Raw genomic sequence first — 20,304 nt, 5'->3', positions numbered from 1 at the left:
TGAGGCGGATTATAAAAAATGTGACTTGGAGGAAGAACAACAAGGACTTGAAAAGGAAAATGACAGCTGTCAAGAACAACAAAATGAATTGATTCAAGAAAAGAAGGCTCCTGGAGGGACTAAAAATTGGGCATGGGTAACTGAGGAAAAGGAAAGGCAGAGGGAGGGGGGACAGAGGCCTGGATTTGGAAGTGGGAAAGAACGGGTGTGGGGTAAAAATTTTTAGTCAAAAAGTATTTTGGTGATTGATTAACGGTTTCTGAAATCTTGGCCTGTTAAAGGACTGCTGATCCAAGGGGGGGGAAAGACACTGGGAGGAGAAGGGAGAGTGAATAGATATAAAAATTTAGTTTTCTGGAGGGGAGTAGAAGAATGGCTTGGGAAACAATTTTTGGATTTGTAGTGATATGTTTGTGTTCAGATAAGTGTCTGGATGGAGGGCCGCCTTCCCCCCTCTCTTTGCTCAGAAGCACCTGGTGGCAGAGGGTGCCCTGGGGGGGGAGAGGGGGGGGAGGGAAGCTCAGACACAAAAATGGAACCTTTGAAGTGCTGCGCCTAGCAGGTTCCTCTTGTGGCAGGAGGGGACTTGTGGGGAGGCAGCATGAAGAAGGAGGAGGAATAAGTTAATATTATAAGGATAAGATTTGGAATTGAAGTAGAAAATCCGCCACAATTAATTAGAGAAGTTAGGAAAACCAGGAAGAAGAGATTTGAGGAAGTCACAATTATAATGTGAAGAAAATAAGAATTGGAATTTTTCAAATTTTTATTTGTTTTCTTTTTTGGTGTTGTTTTTCTTTTTTTATATAGGTATTGTGCTTATGTTTTGTTGAAGGCTTGTGTTAAAGGAGCATCTGAGGGGAAACCAATCCCCAGAGCCCCTCCATCCCTGTCCTTTCAGTGGCAGGGAGGGGACGAGGGGGAAGGGGAGGGGGAGGTCAAACCCAGCCTTACAATGGACCCCTCTGATTCTCAATGCCCACGGGTTCTACTGGTGGCAGAAGTGGACTTGTGGGGGGAGGGAAATTGGAGGGACAGAGCATGTATTGTGTGCGTTGTTTGTTTTGTTTCTATAAAAATAATAATAAAAATTATTATAAAAAAAGAAGGGGTGTAGCCCAAGACCGCCCTCCCTAGATTCATCATAGGTACATCATGAAAGGGGAGGTCTGGTGGCAGTAATCTGAGCATCCTGGACCCTGCCCCCTGCCCCCAAAACCTAATCAACAAAAGAGAGATATATTTACATTTCCCTGTTTCCCAGCCAAGTTAATCACACCCTTTTGTCTGGCACTCAGGTATCAGGATGCCAGGGATTATCACTTTAATTCCTGAGACAATGAGAAGGCTCCCCCCACCCCCCTTCTTCCTTGCAGAGGAACACCTGGTCAGAGAGAGAGAGTCAAAATGGTGTCAGTCAGGCCTGTCTTCCTGTGCTGCTTCAGACATGTGCCTGTACTGTACATTCATGTACATGTTTTATGAACAATTATTATATATGCCTGGCGTGCTATGGTCCATGGGGTCACGAAGAGTCGGACACGACTAAACGACTAAACAACAACAAATTATATATATATATATATGACCTCAAAATTCTTATAACAGAAGGTACTAATGGAGTCAGCTCCACACGTGTTTGGGGAGGCAGTTCAAATTTACAAGCATGGAACAAGAAAAGGCAGAGTCTTTTGAAGAAGCTGGAGACCTTGAGATGGTGGAGTTGGAAGAGTGTAGACTACAGAAAAGTATTGAGATATAAGTGTGGAGAGATGCAGGGAGAGGGGCAAAGCCAATATGAGGAAGAGTGTCCCATGGCCAGAGTGATGAAAAAGGTGGATGGGGTTTGGCACATGAATGCTGGATAGACATGAGAGAACCAAAGAAGAGAATGGAAGACCAGAGATTAGAAGATTGCTGTAGTCTACCTAAGAGACAACCAGGGCATGAACCAGAGATTTTACTGAGGTAACAGAGAGGAAGGGTCACCTTTTTGTAATGTTTTAGGGGAAAGCATCACCCCATCACTGCACTAGCACAAGTAGTTTTCCATTTTCGCTCCTGAGTCACCTCTCACCGACAGCTGAAGCATGTCATTGGAAACGTTAGCTGTTGGTTTGTTCTTATTGCTGAAGCGACTACAATATATCCTCAGGAGTTTGTATCAACCATCTTTCAATTTTAAAAGCAAAAAAGCACAAACATGAGAACATGAAAAATGGCTAAAGCTCTGTTAAGAACTATTGGGTAGGCCTAGTCAACAAGTTACTATTAACTACATACAGTACTTTTTTCCTGGGGGACGCAGGGGTACACATACCCCTAAACATTTTGTTTATCTAAGTTTGGCCTCATTGAGGGGCAGTATTTCAATATGAGTAGGAAAATGAGGAAGGACGCAGGTGGTGCTGTGGGTTAATCCACAGAGCCTAGGGCTTGCTGATCAGAAGGTCGGCGGTTCGAATCCCTGTGACGGGGTGAGCTCCTGTTGCTCGGTCCCAGCTCCTGCTAACCTAGCAGTTCGAAAGCACGTCAAAGTGCAAGTAGATAAATAGGTAGCACTACAGCGGGAAGGTAAATGGCCTTTCCGTATGCTGCTACGGTTCGCCAGAAGTGGCTTTATCATGCTGGCCACATGACCTGGAAGCTGTACGCCAGCGCCCTTGGCCAATAACACGAGATGAGCACCGCAACCCCAGAGTTGGTCATGACTGGACCTAATGGTCAGGGGTACCTAGGAAAATGAGAGTATCCCTAAATATTTTTTTAAGGAAAAAAAGCACTGACTACATATATACTGTGAAAAGACTCTTCACAGTATTTATTAAGTTCATCCTCACAAGAGTTCTATGAAACAATCCATTATAATTTGGCTGCAAATTGAGCCAAGATGTGGGTGATGTGCTCAGCACCTCACAAGGAATCCACGGCTGAAGATGCCCAGCTTCCAGTCCAAACCTCTTGCCATTGGGCAATGTTATGAAAAAGCAACAACAGAAATGGGGTAATGTGGGGTGTAACTCTTCGATTGTTGCTTTAGCCCACAGAACACTCCTATAAATACTTTCAGGAATCATGCAATTGTTTCCTTTCACCAGTTATATCTGAAGGGCCCACCACTACACGCTGACATTTATTATTAAAGTTGTCATGGCAATTCACTTATTCCTATACTATACTATACAATGTGCATTCACTGTACAACTGAGTCTCTGGCACGATTTGAATGAAAATGGCAAGATTATGATTCCATCGCATTTAAAACAGAGTGTGGAAGCTCATAAAACGGTGCCCCATTCAATCTAACCTCACCACCTCTCCCTCTCTCTTTCTCTCATATCATCTCATTCCAAACTGCCATCTCAAACATCTCAATGTGATCCACAAGGAATAACCCAAGAGAGGATCGACTCCAATCTTCTGCCCAAAAGCAGATAGTGTATTCATCCTTGTTCTGTCACTCCCTCTAACAATGAACCTGGCGGGGGGGAATGTGTGCTAATGGTTTTGTAGGCAAAATGGCGCCACTTGCAGATTTGCAGAATTACACAACATGTTGTTGTTTAGTCGTTTAGTCGTGTCCGACTCTTCGTGACCCCATGGACCATAGCACGCCAGGCACTCCTGTCTTCCACTGCCTCCCGCAGTTTGGTCAAACTCATGTTCGTACCTTCAAGAACACCGTCCAACCATCTCGTCCTCTGTCGTCCCCTTCTCCTAGTGCCCTCAATCTTTCCCAACATCAGGGTCTTTTCCAGGGAGTCTTCTCTTCTCATGAGGTGGCCAAAGTATTGGAGCCTCAGCTTCATGATCTGTCCTTCCAGCGAGCACTCAGGGCTGATTTCCTTCAGAATGGATAGGTTTGATCTTCTTGCAGTCCATGGGACTCTCAAGAGTCTCCTCCAGCACCATAATTCAAAAGCATGGATCAATGCCTTGTCGTGGCGAAGGGGCTTGAATAACTCAGAGAAGCTATGAGCTATGCCATGCAGGGCCACCCAAGATGGACAGGTCATAGTGGAGAGTTTTGACTAAACGTGATCCACCTGGAGAAGGAACTGGCAAGCCACTCCAGTATCCCTGCCAAGCAAACTCCATGGACAAAGACAACAGGCATATTACATAACATAATGGAAGATAAAATGAGACAGCCTCTCAAAACTGGGGAAAAAAGGGGGGGAATCTGTGCATGTATGCACTGTCATGGAGAATAGTGGGGAGTGGAAAACAGAAGTGAGGGGTTGGTCAGTCAAGCCACGCACTCACAGCACAATCCACTTCAAAATGGCTGAAGAGAAAAAACATTGTGCTAGGTCCTGGAGATGAAGAAAGCAGGAGGGAGAGGGAGAGGGAAGACCCAGGTTGAAGACTGGGGCAGTGGATGCATGTAGCACAGAGGATGGAGCACAAGATTTTGTTGTGGCTCTGCTCTGAAGTTCACCCTTACTGTTCTGCTGGTTCCCCAAAGGTCTGCAGGAAAGAGGAACCAAAATGAGAGGTTTCTAGCAAAGGATGCAGCACATATATATTTTAAGTATATGACAGCTCCCCCGCTTGGGAAGTACCTTGTTTTGCTGTTGTAAATATCCTTCCGAAAACAGGTGCTTCGTTCCAAACACTGTTTCAGGAGGCTTAGAAAGATATGCTGCTATTTTTAGCTTCTCATCAGGAAGACAGGCTGACTCAGGAGCCCAGGAGGGGTAGTGGCAGGCGGAAGACTGCCTTTCTGACTGGTTCTTGAACTTAACAGCATGCAGAAGACGTGCAGAAAGACATTCTCTGTCCACAAGATCAGGGGAAAGTGTAACCATTATGGAACAGTGAGCCAGCTTGGAAAATAAATACAGTGGGGTGGGGGAATGCTTGGTTTATTTTTAGGAGGCAGAATATAACTAATTTAGTTGGAGCATTTCATGGATGACTGAAAGGCAGAGGAGTGTGGCTTGCTGAAACATGGTCACTTATTCCCTCAACATTAAAAGTTCACATGGCTCAAAAGCTTTGTTCCATTTAATTTTCTCCTGAGGACATCATCCTGCTTTCTTCCTACAATAGTTCCAGGCACTGCCACCCTCTGCTTTTCTTATCTGGACAGCTGGGGAGCTTTTTAAACTTTCATAGTTGTAAAACTTTGATGGCGACTCTTGGATAAACCACGACAGTATTCGTGAAACTGGCATTTGCACTTGGCTGGGTTCTTTATGAACTTCCTGCAGTTGCTTCTTTGTAAACAACCCAAAGGAACATATATTGCTGCGCATTGCAGTTCTGTTTGAAAGGCCAACGCCTGCACGGCTGCCCCTTCAAATGAGCAAAACCCATCCAAGGGACAGGAGCCAGGCAACTTGCAAAACACCTTCTCCTCTAAGACCATTTTATAGTTTCCTTATATTTTGCAGCCCAGGATCCCGATCATCCAAACATCACAGAGACTTTGAATGTGGCAAAGGATCAAGGCATCATTCCAATATCATACCCTGGTTTCTCCTCATCCTCTAAATGTAGATCAGAGGAATCCCAAGTTCCCCTGTCTCTTAGATTAAAAACAACAACAACAACACAAAATGATTTTCTCAAGAGTCTTAGAGCCTGCCATATTTTGAAATTTTTATCTCCTTGGAAGCTAACTTGGATTTTTGATTTATCTTTATTTTTTTACGAAGACAGGGCTTGCATTAACAAATGAATGAATGAATGAATGAGCATGCCCTCTGTAAGCATTACATGGCATTCCCACAGGGATAAAATATGGGGTTTTTTTTCATCCAGCATCATTTATAGGCCCCCTTGACTTTGGTTATAAAAATATAACTCAAACTAATAATAAAACAGAGTGCTTAAGAGCAAGCTACTAACGCCAAAACATGCTAACAGGATGGTTTTGTTGGATACACACCCCAAACACCTCTCCCTATTCCAGCCCGCCCATGTATTAAGATCTTTATATTTGTGGGACGCCCTTCCCTCAATCTGCCAATGTCATTGTTTACCTTTCAGTGCCAGGTAAACATGTGCTTCTTCACTCAGGCCATTGTAGGGGGTTGACATAACGTGGCCAGCTATGAAATTAAGGGTGCTCAAGTGTTGCTAAGATTGCACATTTGCCTTTTGAGGTTTTAATTGAGATAAGTGATTTTTATAATTTAAAGCTTTTATGCTGTATCCACCCTGGGCTCATAATCACAAAGAGACTGAAATAATAAAATAAATACCCAATAATAAATTGTCTACCCAAAAGTTAATTGCCACGATCTACATTTCCATGAACCATGGTGAGGCAAGATGGACTATGGGTGCAATCAATCATAGTGCTCAGAAAGCCAGCCTGGTGGAGTGTCTAGGGCACTGAGTCATAGGCCTTTGATACCATTGACCATGACATCCTTCTGGACCATCTGGGAGCTGGGGAGGGGCACTCCTTCTTCCTGGGCCATGTCCAGAAAGTGGTATTGTGGGATGAGTATTCAGACCCCTGGGCTCTCACTTGTGGGGTGCCTTGGGGCTCTGTCCTCTCCCCCGTGTTTTTTAACTATCTATATGAAGCCACTGGGAGAGATCATCAGGGGGTTTGGGCTGGGTGTTCATTAGTACGCGGATGATACACAGCTCTACCTCTCTTTTAAATCAGAACCAGTGAAGATGGTGCATGTCCTGTGTCTGGAGGCAGTTGGAGAATGGATGGTGGCTGAATCCTGACAAGACAGAAGACTGTTTTGGGGGAACAGGGGGCGGGCAGGTGTGGGGAACACCCTCATCCTGAATGGGGTAACTGTGCCCTTGAAGGACCCAGAATGCAGCCTGGGAGTAATTTTGGACTCACAGGAGGCGCAGGTCAATTCTGTGTCCAGGGCAACTCCATCTGGTATGCAGGCTGAGCCCCTACCTGCCCACAGACTGTCTTGTCAGAGTGGTGCATGCGCTACTTATCTTCTGCTAGGACTACTGCAGTGTGCTCTACATGGGGCTACCTTTGAAGGTGACCCAGAAACTACAACTAATCTAGAATGTGGTAGCTAGACTGGTGACTGGGAGTGGCCACTGAGGCCATATCACACAGCCGGTCCTGAAAGACCTACGTTTGCTCCCAGTACATTTCCAAGCACAATTCAAAGTGTTGGTGCTGACCTTTAAAGCCCTAAATGGCCTCGGCCAGGTATACCTGAAGGAGCATCTCCAACCCCATCATTCAGCCCAGACACTGAGGTCCAGCTCCGAGGGCCTTCTGGTGGTTCCCTCACTGCAAGAAGCAAAGTTACAGGGAACCAAGCAGAGGGCCTTCTCGGTAGTGGCACCTGCCCTGTGGAACGCTCTCCCATCAGATGTCAAGGAAATAAACAACTATCTGACTTTTGGAAGACACCTGAAGGCAGCCTTGTATCGGGATGCTTTGAATGTCTAATGTTTTACAATTTTTTTATATGTACTCTCTCAGCTTAATCTACTTCACAGGGTTGTTGCGAGGGCAAAGATGGGAAAATGGTAGACCCATGTGTGCCATTTTGAGTTCCTTGGAAGTAGTGTGGGATACAAATCTAATAATAAATAAAGTAACCAATTGGTTATTAAGTGCTTACCAACCTCTCTTACAATTGCATAGATCCTTGTATTGAATGCAATCCACCAAGAAAACACCTCACAAAATCCCACATTTGTGCCTTGGCAGAGCTCTGCTGCGCATTCAGTGGAAATAAAGCACATTCTCGATATGCATTTGCTTGGAAGAGTGCATTTCTAGATTAAAGCACACACACCCCACACAAAAACCAGATTTATAAATCACCCTACTAATCACCGCCCTCAAACAAAAACAAATCGAATCACCTCATTCTGTGCAAAAATCGAACACGCTCAACAAGAAGAATGGCTGTGTTGGGGGCTGTAGAAATTCCACGCCGCAATTTGCATTGCTTTCAGGAGAAGCTGCAGCTTAAAACAATGGCGTTTTTAATCATTCTAATAGCTTTTCTCTGTGCAGAAAGCCCCCCTCGCAGCCTTTGTTTGCCACCAGAATCTATATATAACAAATGAACTCCAGAGCAGCGGATTGGAAATTAGCAAAGTTTCTGATTAGATGTGGTTATTTGTTTCTTGCTTTCCCAGCTGCAGTGTTTAACAAAGCGTTGCACCAGTGTCAATATTGCAGAGAAATTGTCTGGCTGGGGGAAAAGATTTTCTGACTTGTATTACAAATGGCATGCCCACACTAAGTTGTTAAAGGGGGAAATATATCGTTGGCCATTCGAGAAAGATCACGTAGGATCAAAGGAGCACTCCATCTAATTCAGCATCCTGTTACTTCGATGTAATCAGGCCACCCTCCATAGAGGCTTTAAGGAAGATACTGGACTATCACCAAGGGGCAGCTTCACAGTTAATTTCTCGACAAGTGAGGGGACACAGAACTCCATTATTTCCTGGCATATGGTTGGTTTCCGGCATGAATGCAAATGCCTAAGAAACTCTGCATATGGGCAGAGGATGGGGGCAGTACCCTAAACTCCAAGGTTAAGAGGTAGCAGTTATTCCCCTAGCGTTGGATTTGAGACATAAGCTTACCCCATGGTAACATGGGAGTATCATTGGGTGGTTTTGTAATGCAGTGGTGAGCAATCTTATCCAGTCTGGGGGCTGCACTTAATGTGGGGAATGCTATAGAACATCTGCCTTTCATGCAGAATATCCCAGAACAACTATATAAAAGGCTAATCATTCTAAAATTCCCAAAGCCTTACAGCACTCATAACCCACAGAACAATCTTAGTAAAGGTAAAGGGACCCCTGACCATTAGGTCCAGTCGCGACCGACTCTGGGGTTGCGGCGCTCATCTCGCCTTATTGGCCGAGGGAGCCGGCGTACAGCTTCCAGGTCATGTGGGCAGCATGGCAAAGCCGCTTCTGGCGAGCCAGAGCAGTACACGGAAAGACCATTTACCTTCCCACTGTAGCGGTACCTATTTATCTACTTGCATTTTGACGTGCTTTCGAACTGCTAGGTTGGCAGGAGCTGGGACCGAGCAACAGGAGCTCACGCCGTCGCGGGGATTCAAACCGCCGACCTTCTGATCGGCAAGCCTAGGCTCTGTGGTTTAACCCACAGCGTCACCTGCGCCCCATTCGTAGCAAACTAACAGCCAAATACAAACTAAGCACTGTTGAATTCAAGTACTCTCTTTCCCCATCCCTGTCTTCTACTCAGTTCCACTCAGTTCATCAAAGCTAAGGGTTGGTCCATCAAAGTATCCATGCGTGCATTTTATAAAAGCAGCTACGAACTGCTTAATACTTTTAAAATGTGGTACCCTGCATTAAAACATGTTCCCAGTGCCATTGCATGCTCCCGGTGCCATTGCAGCATGCAACTGTGAGCAACGGGAGGAAAACATTTAGACAAGGGTTCCTGGGACAAGTTGTGTTGAATTACGTTATACTCAGAGTAAACCCCTTGAAATTAACGAACCTGAGTTATTCACTTCCATTAATTTTGATGTGTCTTCTCTGAGCAGAACTAACCTTGGATACAGCCCTGGGATTGAGGCATTCTGCACATAAGTATTATAAGAATCAGTTGCACGGAAGCTGTGCATCTAATCTCTGTTTTTCACCTGACGCCTGGTGCCGTCAAGGTTTGGAAAAAATTATTCATGTGTAGAGTATTTCGCTGACGTCCATCCTTACTACGTAACCACCGTATTTGCAGGAGGTCATCCCTTGATGTCCACCCAATTTAACATCGCAGCCTTGCCTACTTAACTCCTCTGACAGAGTCCTGGCCTATTAACCCCTAGAAATACTATCTGATGCTCATGCATTTTGGTCACTGCAAACAATCTTTCTGCAGGAACTGAAATACTGAGAATAATGTAAACAGCAATCAAGAATGTACACTCCCCCCTAGGCTACCTTGTCCCCATTCAATATGCTGCCTCTTTTTCTCTTGCAAGTCTGACATTTTAAAACTTCCCATGGGGATTTTTCACTTAGATACAGAACATAGCTATATGTTACACAATATACCGTGTTTCTCCTAAAATAAGACACGTCTTATATTTATTTTTCCTCTAAAAAACACATCGCGGCTTATTTTCGGGGGATGTCTTATTTTTTTATTGAGCATGGTACAGCATTGTTAAGTATGGTATGGGGCTTTCTTGCGCCGCCCGCTGAGCCCGCTGCTGGATCCCTGGGCTTCGTGTGGTGCGGCGCGGCGCGGCTGGGGCAGTTGCCGGCTACTGCCGGCCACTGCGACTTCGTGCGCCGCCCGCTGCCGGGTCCTGGGGCCCGTTCAGTCGGAGCTCGGCGCGTCTCTGTGCTGGGGCTCCCGCTGGGCTGGGGCTCGGCACGCGCTGCTGCGTTTGCCGGCTCCCGCTGGGTCGGGTAGGTACCGGTACCTCCAACATGTCTTATTTGGGGGGGTATCTTATATTTTTTTGCCTTTAAAAGATCGTGCCATGGCTTATTTTAGAGGCACGTCTTATTTTAGGAGAAACACGGGTAGTAGCCAGCAGCTCCCATGCCTGTCACCCTAATAAGCAGTATTTGGGGTCAAATCGGGCCACAACTTGATTGACTACAGATGCAGAGGTTTAGCATAGGCCAGGGATCCCCAAACTACGGCTCTGGGGCCGGATACTGCCCGAAGGACTCATCCGGCCCACAGCAACTGCCACCACCCACTCTTACTGGCGCGGCGCGGCGCAGCGCAGCTGCCCACTTCCAGGTCGCAAGAGCATCAGAAATAGCCCATGCGCATGTGCAAGCGTCATTTCTGGCGCACTTCCAGGTCGGAGGAGGCCTGTGCGCATGTGCACAAGCGATTTCCGGTGCTCGTGCGACCCGGAAGTGCACCGGAAATTGTGTGTGCGCACGCATATGGACGCGTGCTCCTGGGCGCTCCTCCGCCCTCTGGCTCGCTGCAGGCACCAGCCCGAAGCATGGTAAGTTTGGTGACCCCTGGTATAGGCATTGAATAAAACCATTGAGATACCAGCCTATCTGCTATACACATGAATAATCTGCTATGGGGTCAACCCAGGGGTGATGGGGGGCCTATGGCACATGTCAAATAGGGGCCCCTTTGAGGAGTGCTAAGGCCCCCACCCGGCTAGGGGATACCCCTGAAACCTGGAGGAGCAGGCAGAGGCTACAGCAATGTTTCCCAAACGTGGGTCTCCAACTCTTTTGGACTACAATTCCCATCACCCCTGACCATTGGTGCTGCTAGCTAGGGATGATGGGAGTTGTAGTCCAAAAACAGCTGGAGACCCAAGTTTGGGAAAACCTGGGCTACAACCTCCCCTCCACCAAAGACTAACCCAATGCCTAAATGGCCGAGTTGTGACAATTGCTACGAGGTGGGCAGCCACGCTGGCCTGGGGAAAAGTCTTGATAGCTGCTTCCCAGCCAGATCATGGAGGGGAACTGAGCAAAGCACCTAATTTCTCTGTCAAAAGCATGTTTATTCTGTCTAACCCATATATCTATGAAAATTAGCCAGTCTTTGTTAAATCTCTGCGGTAAAGAAAGTAATGTGTCATATTACTTATTGCAGTGATTATATAGAATAGAAAAAGGCAGGGAGGTGATTTAACCCTGGATATAAATATCTACATGTCACTATGTCAACAGCATCTGTTGGAATGGGGTTACCTGAATTATCATGCCCGAAAAAATTGTGGGATAGGGAGGTGCATTAGGGCTCTCGGGGCAAGGTTATCCAAAATAAAAAGCCTGCTTGACAGAGATAAAAGGTACAAAAAGGTCTGGGAACTCAGAGGTGGCTGAACAAAGACAGAGCTTCTTTAGGGGCCCGCAAATTATACAGCAGGTAGTACAGAAGCATTTTGTGTTTTGACACAATTTATCATCTATTCAGACATTCAAATGCAGCTGGAAAAACTGCCCGCCGGGCTCATTTGCAGCTTATTGATTGCTTTGAGCAATATTTTATTTTCAAAGATGCACAATTGGTCCCTTTCTTTATTGGCAAACGACTGGCCTTGCACTGCTGCAGCTGGTTGCACATTCTCTCTCTCTCTCTCTCTCTCTCTCTCTCTCTCTCTCTCTCTCTCTCTCTCTCTCTCTCTCTGTGTGTGTGTGTGTGTGTGTGTGTCAGTTTTCTGGCATATTAATTAATGCCCTTTTCCTGTCATAAGCTCTTCTGCAAGCCCCAATGACCGCCTGCTTTTTCACACATTTATCAAAAATTCTGTTTTAATTTTGAAACCCCTGGCTGGAAAACACACAGAGAGATCCTATCTAAATACAGTATTCCCCTCCACTGTTTTCTAATTCCTGCCAGGCTTTCCTTCTACTGGAAAAGTTTTTCCTTGGGTTAGCATAATTAATAATAATAATAATAACAATAAATATTAATTATTATAATATAATTATTATAATTATTATATAATAATAATAATAATAATAATAATAATAATAATAATAATAATGGTGCTGGAGGAGACTCTTGAGAGTCCCATGGACTGCAAGACGATCAAACCTATCCATTCTTAAGGAAATCAGCCCTAAGTGCTCACTGGAAGGACAGATCGTGAAGCTGAGGCTCCAAATCTTTGGCCACCTCATGAGAAGAGAAGACTCCCTGGAAAAGACCCTGATGTTGGGAAAGATTGAGGGCACTAGCAGAAGGGGACGACAGAGGACGAGATGGTTGGACAGTGTTCTCGAAGCTTGAGTTTGAGTTTGACCAAACTGTGGGAGGCAGTGGAAGACAGGAGTGCCTGGCGTGCTCTGGTCCATGGGGTCATGAAGAGTCAGACACGACTAAACGACTAAACAACAACAACAACAACCTTACACTTGACATTTCACACCCACCTCACCCACCTGATTCTTCTTAGGTCTCAATATACCTGTTATGCAGGTAAACTTGTATCTGGATGGCGTTTCACGAAGAGGCGCAGTGGCTCCTGGTGGGCAGAACATGGTTCCAGTAGCAGCCAATGTAGCAGTGCAGGTGGCATGTTTTGTTTGGAAGCTGGGAGAGAAGCAGTGCCCCCCTTTAAACCGCCCCCCCCTTTGCTACTGCCTGGGTCTTTCCTGAGCCCCATGCCAGGGAACAATGCAAACAAGAACGGACTCAACAAAGTGAAAGATTATGGGTCACCAGGGTGGGGAGAATTCGTGCACAAATTCAGCAGCGCTCAGTCTATTTTCTGGATGCTATTTTGTTAATCCTGACAATATTGTTTTGTAGATTAGCTGTAGTACTTTGTGAGTCCTGTAATAAGACCTCTGCTGCAATTGTGCTGCTCAGCTTATTTCTTTAGTTGTTTTGCTTATAGTGTTTTACCAATTATAATTGTTTTACTGGTGACATAGATAGCTCAGTTGGAGGAGCGTGAGACTCTTAACCTCAGGGTTGCGAGTTCGAGCCCCATGTTGGGCAAAATATTTCTGCATTGCAGAGGGTTGAACTAGATTACCCTTGTGGTCTGTGGTCCCTTCCAACCTGACAATTCTATGATTCTACTGATAATTTGTAATTGCTTTACTGGTTATTTATAATTGTTTTACTGATGATTTGTTAATTATTCTACATGATTGGTGCTGTATTTGTGATGATGCTCTCTTATTTTTTTTATGTTATTGCTATTGATTGTTTGTAAGCCGCTTTGTGGTTCATTTGTATGAAAAGTTGCATCGAAATATAATAAATCAAATCAAGTTGGATGCAAATGAGCCAGGACTAGAGCAGTTTTCCCCAAACTGGTGCTCTACAGATGTTTGGATGCTGCCTGGGGATGATAGGAGTTGCAGTCCAAAACATCTGGAGGGGACCAAGTGGGGGAGACCTGGACTAGAGTATAGACCCCAAACTTCTAACATTTGGATTAAAGCTCTTACCCAGGGTCTCCCGAAGAATACCCTATGGCTGAGCTCCCCATCTGTAAAAAGGAATGCAGTCGTACCTTGGTAATCGAACAGAATCTGTTCCGGAAGCCTGTTCAACTTCCAAAACGTTCAGAAACGTGGCTTCTGATTGGGCTTCTGATTGGGTTTTCTTCTATGGAAGCCATAGAAGCTGGGCGCTCAGCTTCCGAAAATCGTCAAAATCTGGAAAACTCACTTCCAGGTTTCAATCGTTCGGGAGCCAATTTGTTTGGGAGCCAAAGGCATTCGAGATCCAAGGTACGACTGTAGTGGTGATGACCCTCTTGGGCGTTGTGAATTCAAGCAAGATCTTTTTAAAAAAAATCACTATAGGGATGTTCATTTAATGTTAAGCAACTGTGGCGCATCGCTTTCTAAACCCTGGCTTGGCTTTCTGATAAGCCGACTATCTTAACTCCACTCTTTTCTGTGTAGCAGGGAGTTTGCCAGTGCAAATATGCATGTGGCCGTAGCTGGGCATGCCTAAGCCTCACAGAAAACAAATGAGAAAGGCAGGACAGTCCTAAACTTGCATACTAAGAAGAAAATCCCACTTGGTCTAGTGGGACTCCCTTCCCTTATACAGTGGTACCTCGGTTTAAGTACACAATTGGTTCCGGAAGTCTGTACTTAACCTGAAGCATACTTAACCTGAAGCGAACTTTCCCATTGAAAGTAATGGAAAGTGGATTAATCCGTTCCAGGCGGGTCCGCAGAGTACTTAAACTGAGAGTACTCAAACCAAAGCGTACTTAAACCGAGGTATGACTGTAAGCATGAGTTAATTGCATGCTTATGGGTGTAGACGATGCATCCCCAAACTGCGGCCCTCCAGATGTTTTGGCCTACAACTCCCATGATCCCTTGCTAACAGGACCAGTAGCCGGGGAAGATGGGAATTGTAGTCCAAAACATATGGAGGGCCAAAGTTTGGGGATGCCTGGTGTAGACTGAGAGTTTCAGTCCCAATGATTTCAAGGGAGAAAAGAAAAGGCAGAAACCAATGCCAATCACACAACTACAGTATGGGAATAGCCACACTGCAAGTTTAAGTTGTGTGGGAAACTGTTCTAGATGACATCAAGAACATCCCCTTGCCCCTCTCCTCTTTGCCCGGCTAGTGCAAGTTTTTTGAGGCGAACCACAAGGTCCAGTTTGAACAGAGGAACCAATGAATGCAAGGAGCAAGGATTTTTATTTCACACAAAAAATGAAATGAAGAAGAGTGCAGTTCAGTTGGTCTGAGACCCTGAAATCAATACTGACTGGCTCTGTCCTTCATACAGTGCCGGTCACTGGAAAAATGGCGGAGGGGATATTGAAGGGGTAAAGTATATTTCTAAGCGGGTGAATATTGAGAAAGAAAAATAAAATGCACTTGTTAATAAACAGGAGTTCAGAAATGGGGGGGACAAGTGGAAGGAGAGTGACTTGCTGGGGGGGTTGTTTTGAACAGCCCCCTCACCTCCCCCTGGCAGTGGCAGAGCTCTGCCACAGGGGGCGGAGAGCAGGCGTGCGGCCCCCAGGGACGTGGGGCACGATTTGGGGGTGGGGCACGCCGCGCGCAGGGGTGCCCCATGTGTTTTGGGGGCGTGGCATGCCACCTGCGGGGGCGGGGCACCCAGCGCGGGCAGGGGGCAGTCGCGATGGCGCCCCTGGGATTGTGCTGCCCAGGGTGGCGCGCCCTCACCGCCCCATCTTCCTTCGCTACTGCCCCCTGGCACTGTCTATGCCTTCTCCCCTCCTTTCTGAACATGTTATATGAAATTCCTGCTAGTCTTTTTTCCCACGCTAATGTTTCATTTAACACATCCTCTTTCGGTAAAAGCGACTAACCAAGCATCACGCTGAAAATTAATTATCCATTGAAAGAAAGAAAGAGAAGCAGATTTTGAAAGAACTTACATAAGCCCCTGAAAGGAAGCATGGTTTTCCTGATATTGTTTTTCCTTCCAGGCAATGTTAAGCAGCCAAGCATCTTGCTTTACTGCCGATAAACGTATTAGCCAAGACTGCCCTCTGGCTTCCTCTAAACTACTGCTCAGTCTCCTCTTTTCCTAAAGCTGGCAATGCCATTAAACCCACATTTCAGAAACCAGAACCAGATGCCCAAAACATAGCAGGCGATCTTAGCAACATGATATCCTTGTCTTGGGGCCTCTTGAAACATTCTCAATTTCCTACGCAGATTTCATGTGAGAATAAATGCCATCCTACGTGTAAAAAGGTAAAGGGACCCCTGACCATTAGGTCCAGTCGTGACCGATTCTGGGGTTGCGCGCTCATCTCGCATTATTGGCCGAGGGAGCCGGCGTATACCTTCCAGGTCATGTGGCCAGCATGACAAAGCCGCTTCTGGCAAACCAGAGCAGCACATGAAAACACCGTTTACCTTCCCGCTATAGCGGTTCCTATTTATCTACTTGCATTTTGATGTGCTTTCGAACTGCTAGGTTGGCAGGAGCTGGGCCCAAGCAACGGGAGCTCACCCCGTCACAGGGATTCGAACCGCCGACCTTCTGATCAGCAAGCCCTAGGCTCAGTGGTTTAGCCCGTAGGTTATAGCATATGATGGCCACCTATTTCACTGCATGTATGCATGACCCAAAGTTGAGACTGGCTATGGCTCCATGGATATAAAGCGCGGTAGATACAGTGTGATCATTACATGTGAAAATCTAAACACAGATAATGCGCCTTTTCCTGAAGAAGTCTTAAAAACTAACTCACATCACAAGGGCGAAGAGTATTAGCTAATCACCCATCTGGTGAGGGATTATGGAAAGAAAATATACTCATTCAATATTTCTTCATCTGCATGTGTGCATTTGGCATTTTTATCCCTAGAACTTCGCCTTCAGTGAAGACCAGGAATAATTCGCTCCCTGCTATTTCTGTGACAAACAGAACTTATACTCAGGAAAGAAAGGATCATTTTTCTTTTCCTTTCATGCTGAGCCAAGCTGTAATGCATGAGAAATGGTGCTCATCTCAGTTCCATCACTTCTTGTTTTTTTTCCTCCCCAGCAAGCAAACTTAATATAGCTTGTACTCACAGCACAGTTCCTGTGGCTTTCCTTATGATTTTAAACTGAAGAGATAAATCGTTGACAAATTCAATGTCATAGCTGGTGTCAGCAGCAGCGAGAGGAGGGGATTCAATCTTGAGAGGAACTTCGAACCGTTGGTTGTTAGGGTCATAGATCTATTTCCAAATAAGAACACACACACAAAATAAACATACGGTTTTCATTAGGTTGCTGTGCATAAATGATAGTTGACCAACTTCTTTCCTTGCTTGCTTCCTCTTTTACCTTAAACCTGACTCTGTCCTCTGTCTGAAACTCCACATCCAACGCAAGTTGAGGAATGTCATTTCCATAGAGGGAAGCTACTCCACGTCTTGACAGCGCCACCCTGGAAAAGATACACAACTTTTATCTTCATACTATATTGTCTGTTCCTATGAGCAGTCAGCATGGGAGAATGAAAAATATTTAGTTCTCTGAGCATTCGGTAAGCATACATCTCCAAAACCTCACTCTAGTGATCAGTTCATGTGTCTAAATATATCCCATCAAAAGAATATTACCCACCGCTTTATGACATTTCTGCAAAGTGTTTTACAATGCAGTTTACATGGAGACTCAAGGAAATGGATCCATGAATTGGTTGCGATTTAAATCTGAATCAGCTAAATCAGGATCAAAATTCTACAATAAAGGCCTTATAATTCAATAAAATGCCACATGGCTACACAGGTCCACAGGCAGAGAAGGAATCTGGGACGTAAATGTCCATTATTACTCTGTGTCCCATCTAGTGAACCCTTTATTCATCCAGAATAATTGCATTGTGATTCAGTTTGTGGTAATTAAATCCAACTTTATGTCATCTAGTTCCCGTCCAGTGAGCAGTTTTATTGATTCAGAACCATTGCGTTGCAATTCCCTTTGCAAAAATCAAATCAATTCTTATGCCATGAGCCAGGCTCCATTGTTTGTTATTAAAATAAAGCATTAATGGTTTCTACTCTCCAGACACTCTGGACTGGATCCTAAGATAGCCTTCTGCTCATAGAAGGAGTTTTACCGTGAAGGGTAGCACCTCTGATCCAGGAGAGGCTCTTTCTGACAGAAGGAGAGAGGGAATATTTGCCTATTGTCCCTCTCCTGTGCTACTCCATATGGTTCCACAATGTCCCAGAGCAGATTGAGGGTGTGGGGACAGAAGGAAAGAGGAATCAGCACACTTTGCCTACCCCTCTTCCATTAGCAGGTGTCGCAAGCACCCTTTCCATAAGTAGAACTGAGCTCAAAGGATCTTAGACTACATGCATGGACTACATTAGTACAAAAAAACAAAAACGTTATAAATGCATTATAACAATGTGACACCAGATGGTGCTGTGGAGTCAAAATTGGAACTCTATGGAATTTTCCATTGTGAGCTTTAAAGCGGTTATTTTTCAGAGTGTTCTTTTTATAGCTGTGTAGATACGGCCATGAACTCCACATGAGCAAAGATTGACTTATTCTTTTCAATACAGTATCAGGGAGTATCCCCTTGATATAGTGTGAGGCAGAGGGCCTTCTCGGTAGTGGCGCCAGCCCTGTGAAATGCCCTTCCATAAAATGTCAAGAAAATAAACAACTGACTTTTAGAAGACATCTGAAGGCAACCCTGTATTGGGAAATTTTTTATGTCTAAGGTTTTACAATTTGTATGTTCTGGGCGCAGAGTGGCTGGGCGAGGTATAAAGAATAATAATAATTATTATTATTATTATTATTAGTGGGAGGCATTCCCCACCACAGAAGAGATGGATAATTCTTGCTTATGCAGAGCTCTGGGTGTACACTGCAGCCTTTGGAGTGCAGCTTTGGTGGGCTTCTGTGTGGGTAAATGTAGTTAGCTATCTTTTATGTGCACTAGCATATGGATTGAGCCATATGCACAATCGTTGCACTTTTCTGTTCCTCTTTACATTGCTTTCAGCATGAAACAATCCACATCCATTTGCAAAGCATATGGCTCCTTCACAATCAAGCAAGGCTTTACATTTGAGGAAAAATCAAGAGATATCAGAAAAGTGTTGAACAAAATATTAAATACAAAGAATTGGGGTGGAGAGGAATAACAAAAGCTGCTTCTTACCTCCAGCCCTTCTCTGTCTTCTCTGGTTTTCCAGTCAGAGAGTAACCATGTAGTCCGTCTTCCCTCGCAGTGCAAGCCTGGCTTAAAACTAAGAGGGGAGAAATAGAAATTAATGGATACAATCTTCCTGATTTGTGATTCTTCCAGTCATTCTAGCCATTTCAGCTTGATCTGCCATTCTTCTCTGGTAGGGACGTTATCTTCTTTCCATCTCTGGGCCAATAACAAAATTATAATAAGGAACAGGGAAAATTTATAATTTATCTTAAAAGACCATTGTAAACAGTTAAAATCGTTAGTAGGATTGTAATATCACTTGGAGTTTAATGGTGAATTTTGGACACAATGGAGAGGTAAAAGATTTGGATTATTATAAAAGATGCAGGAGGAAATTATTAACAGTAGGACCCACAAAGGGGAGGAGGGAAGTCCAAGAGATCCCTTGGAATCTTGTTTTTATGTTGTATGTTGGATATGTGACTGTAAATTTTTAATCTGAATAACCAAATAAATCTAGAAAGAAGGAAGGAAGGAAGTAAAAGGAAGGAAGGAAGGAAGGAAGGAAGGAAGGAAGGAAGGAAGGAAGGAAGGAAGGAAGGAAGGGGGGAGGGAGGGAGGGAGGGAGGGAGGGGGGGAGGGAAGAAGGAAAAAAGGAAAAGGAAGGAAGGAAGGAAGGAAGGAAGGAAGGAAGGAAGGAAGGAAGGAAGGAAGGAGGGAGGGAGGGAGGGAGGGAAAGAGGGAGGAAGTAAAAAGGAAGGAAGGAGGGAGGGAGGGAGGGAGGGAGGGAGGAAAAAAGGAAGAAGGAAGGAAGGAGGGAGGGAGGGAGGGAGGAAAGAAGGAAGGAAGAAGGAAGGAAGGAAAGAAAGAAAGAAAGAAAAAAGAAGGAAGGAAGGGACACAAAATGCTCGCAAATATGCAACCTGCTTTTTCCAATTATTATGGAGGATGGAAACTACCTCAGGTGTTCTTTCTCTTTGAGTAAACCCTTCTTGGGTAACTTGTGGAACATGGAACTAGTTCAAAAGGCATCCAGCATCCTGATTTGGGACTTGGATTGACCCCTGAACCTCGTTTCCTGACCTTCAGCTTCGGATCTTGGACTGTGGACTTTGTGGATGCTGAACGACCCTCAGATTTTGGCCTTGGTCTTGGCATGCTGTCTGGCTGCCAGGTAGGCCAGGGGATCAGGACAGACTGTCACAGTAGCATAGATGTGATTTAAATGTATGGTTTGGATGTGACCTAAGAGCTTCTGAG

General features: G+C 45.1%; 1 protein-coding gene across 1 annotated transcript in view; it reads right to left on the bottom strand.

Moving 5' to 3' along the window:
- Nucleotides 1-20,304, bottom strand: part of LOC118090601 (sucrase-isomaltase, intestinal-like) — an 88,327-nt gene that overhangs the window by 62,318 nt on the left and 5,705 nt on the right. Inside the window, exons 2-4 of the mRNA XM_060279398.2 lie at nt 19,048-19,135; nt 17,205-17,307; nt 16,947-17,095 (exon numbers count right to left, since the gene is read on the bottom strand). Of these exons, the coding sequence (XP_060135381.2) occupies nt 16,947-17,095; nt 17,205-17,307; nt 19,048-19,135 (340 nt within the window). The remainder of the gene's footprint in view (nt 1-16,946; nt 17,096-17,204; nt 17,308-19,047; nt 19,136-20,304) is intronic.

Source organism: Zootoca vivipara, chromosome 9 (assembly GCF_965207765.1).
Source record: "Zootoca vivipara chromosome 9, rZooViv2.hap1.1, whole genome shotgun sequence".
Lineage (NCBI taxonomy): Eukaryota > Metazoa > Chordata > Lepidosauria > Squamata > Lacertidae > Zootoca > Zootoca vivipara.
The sequence above is the reverse complement of the archived record's forward strand: the minus strand, read 5'-3'. Positions and strand labels throughout refer to the sequence as shown.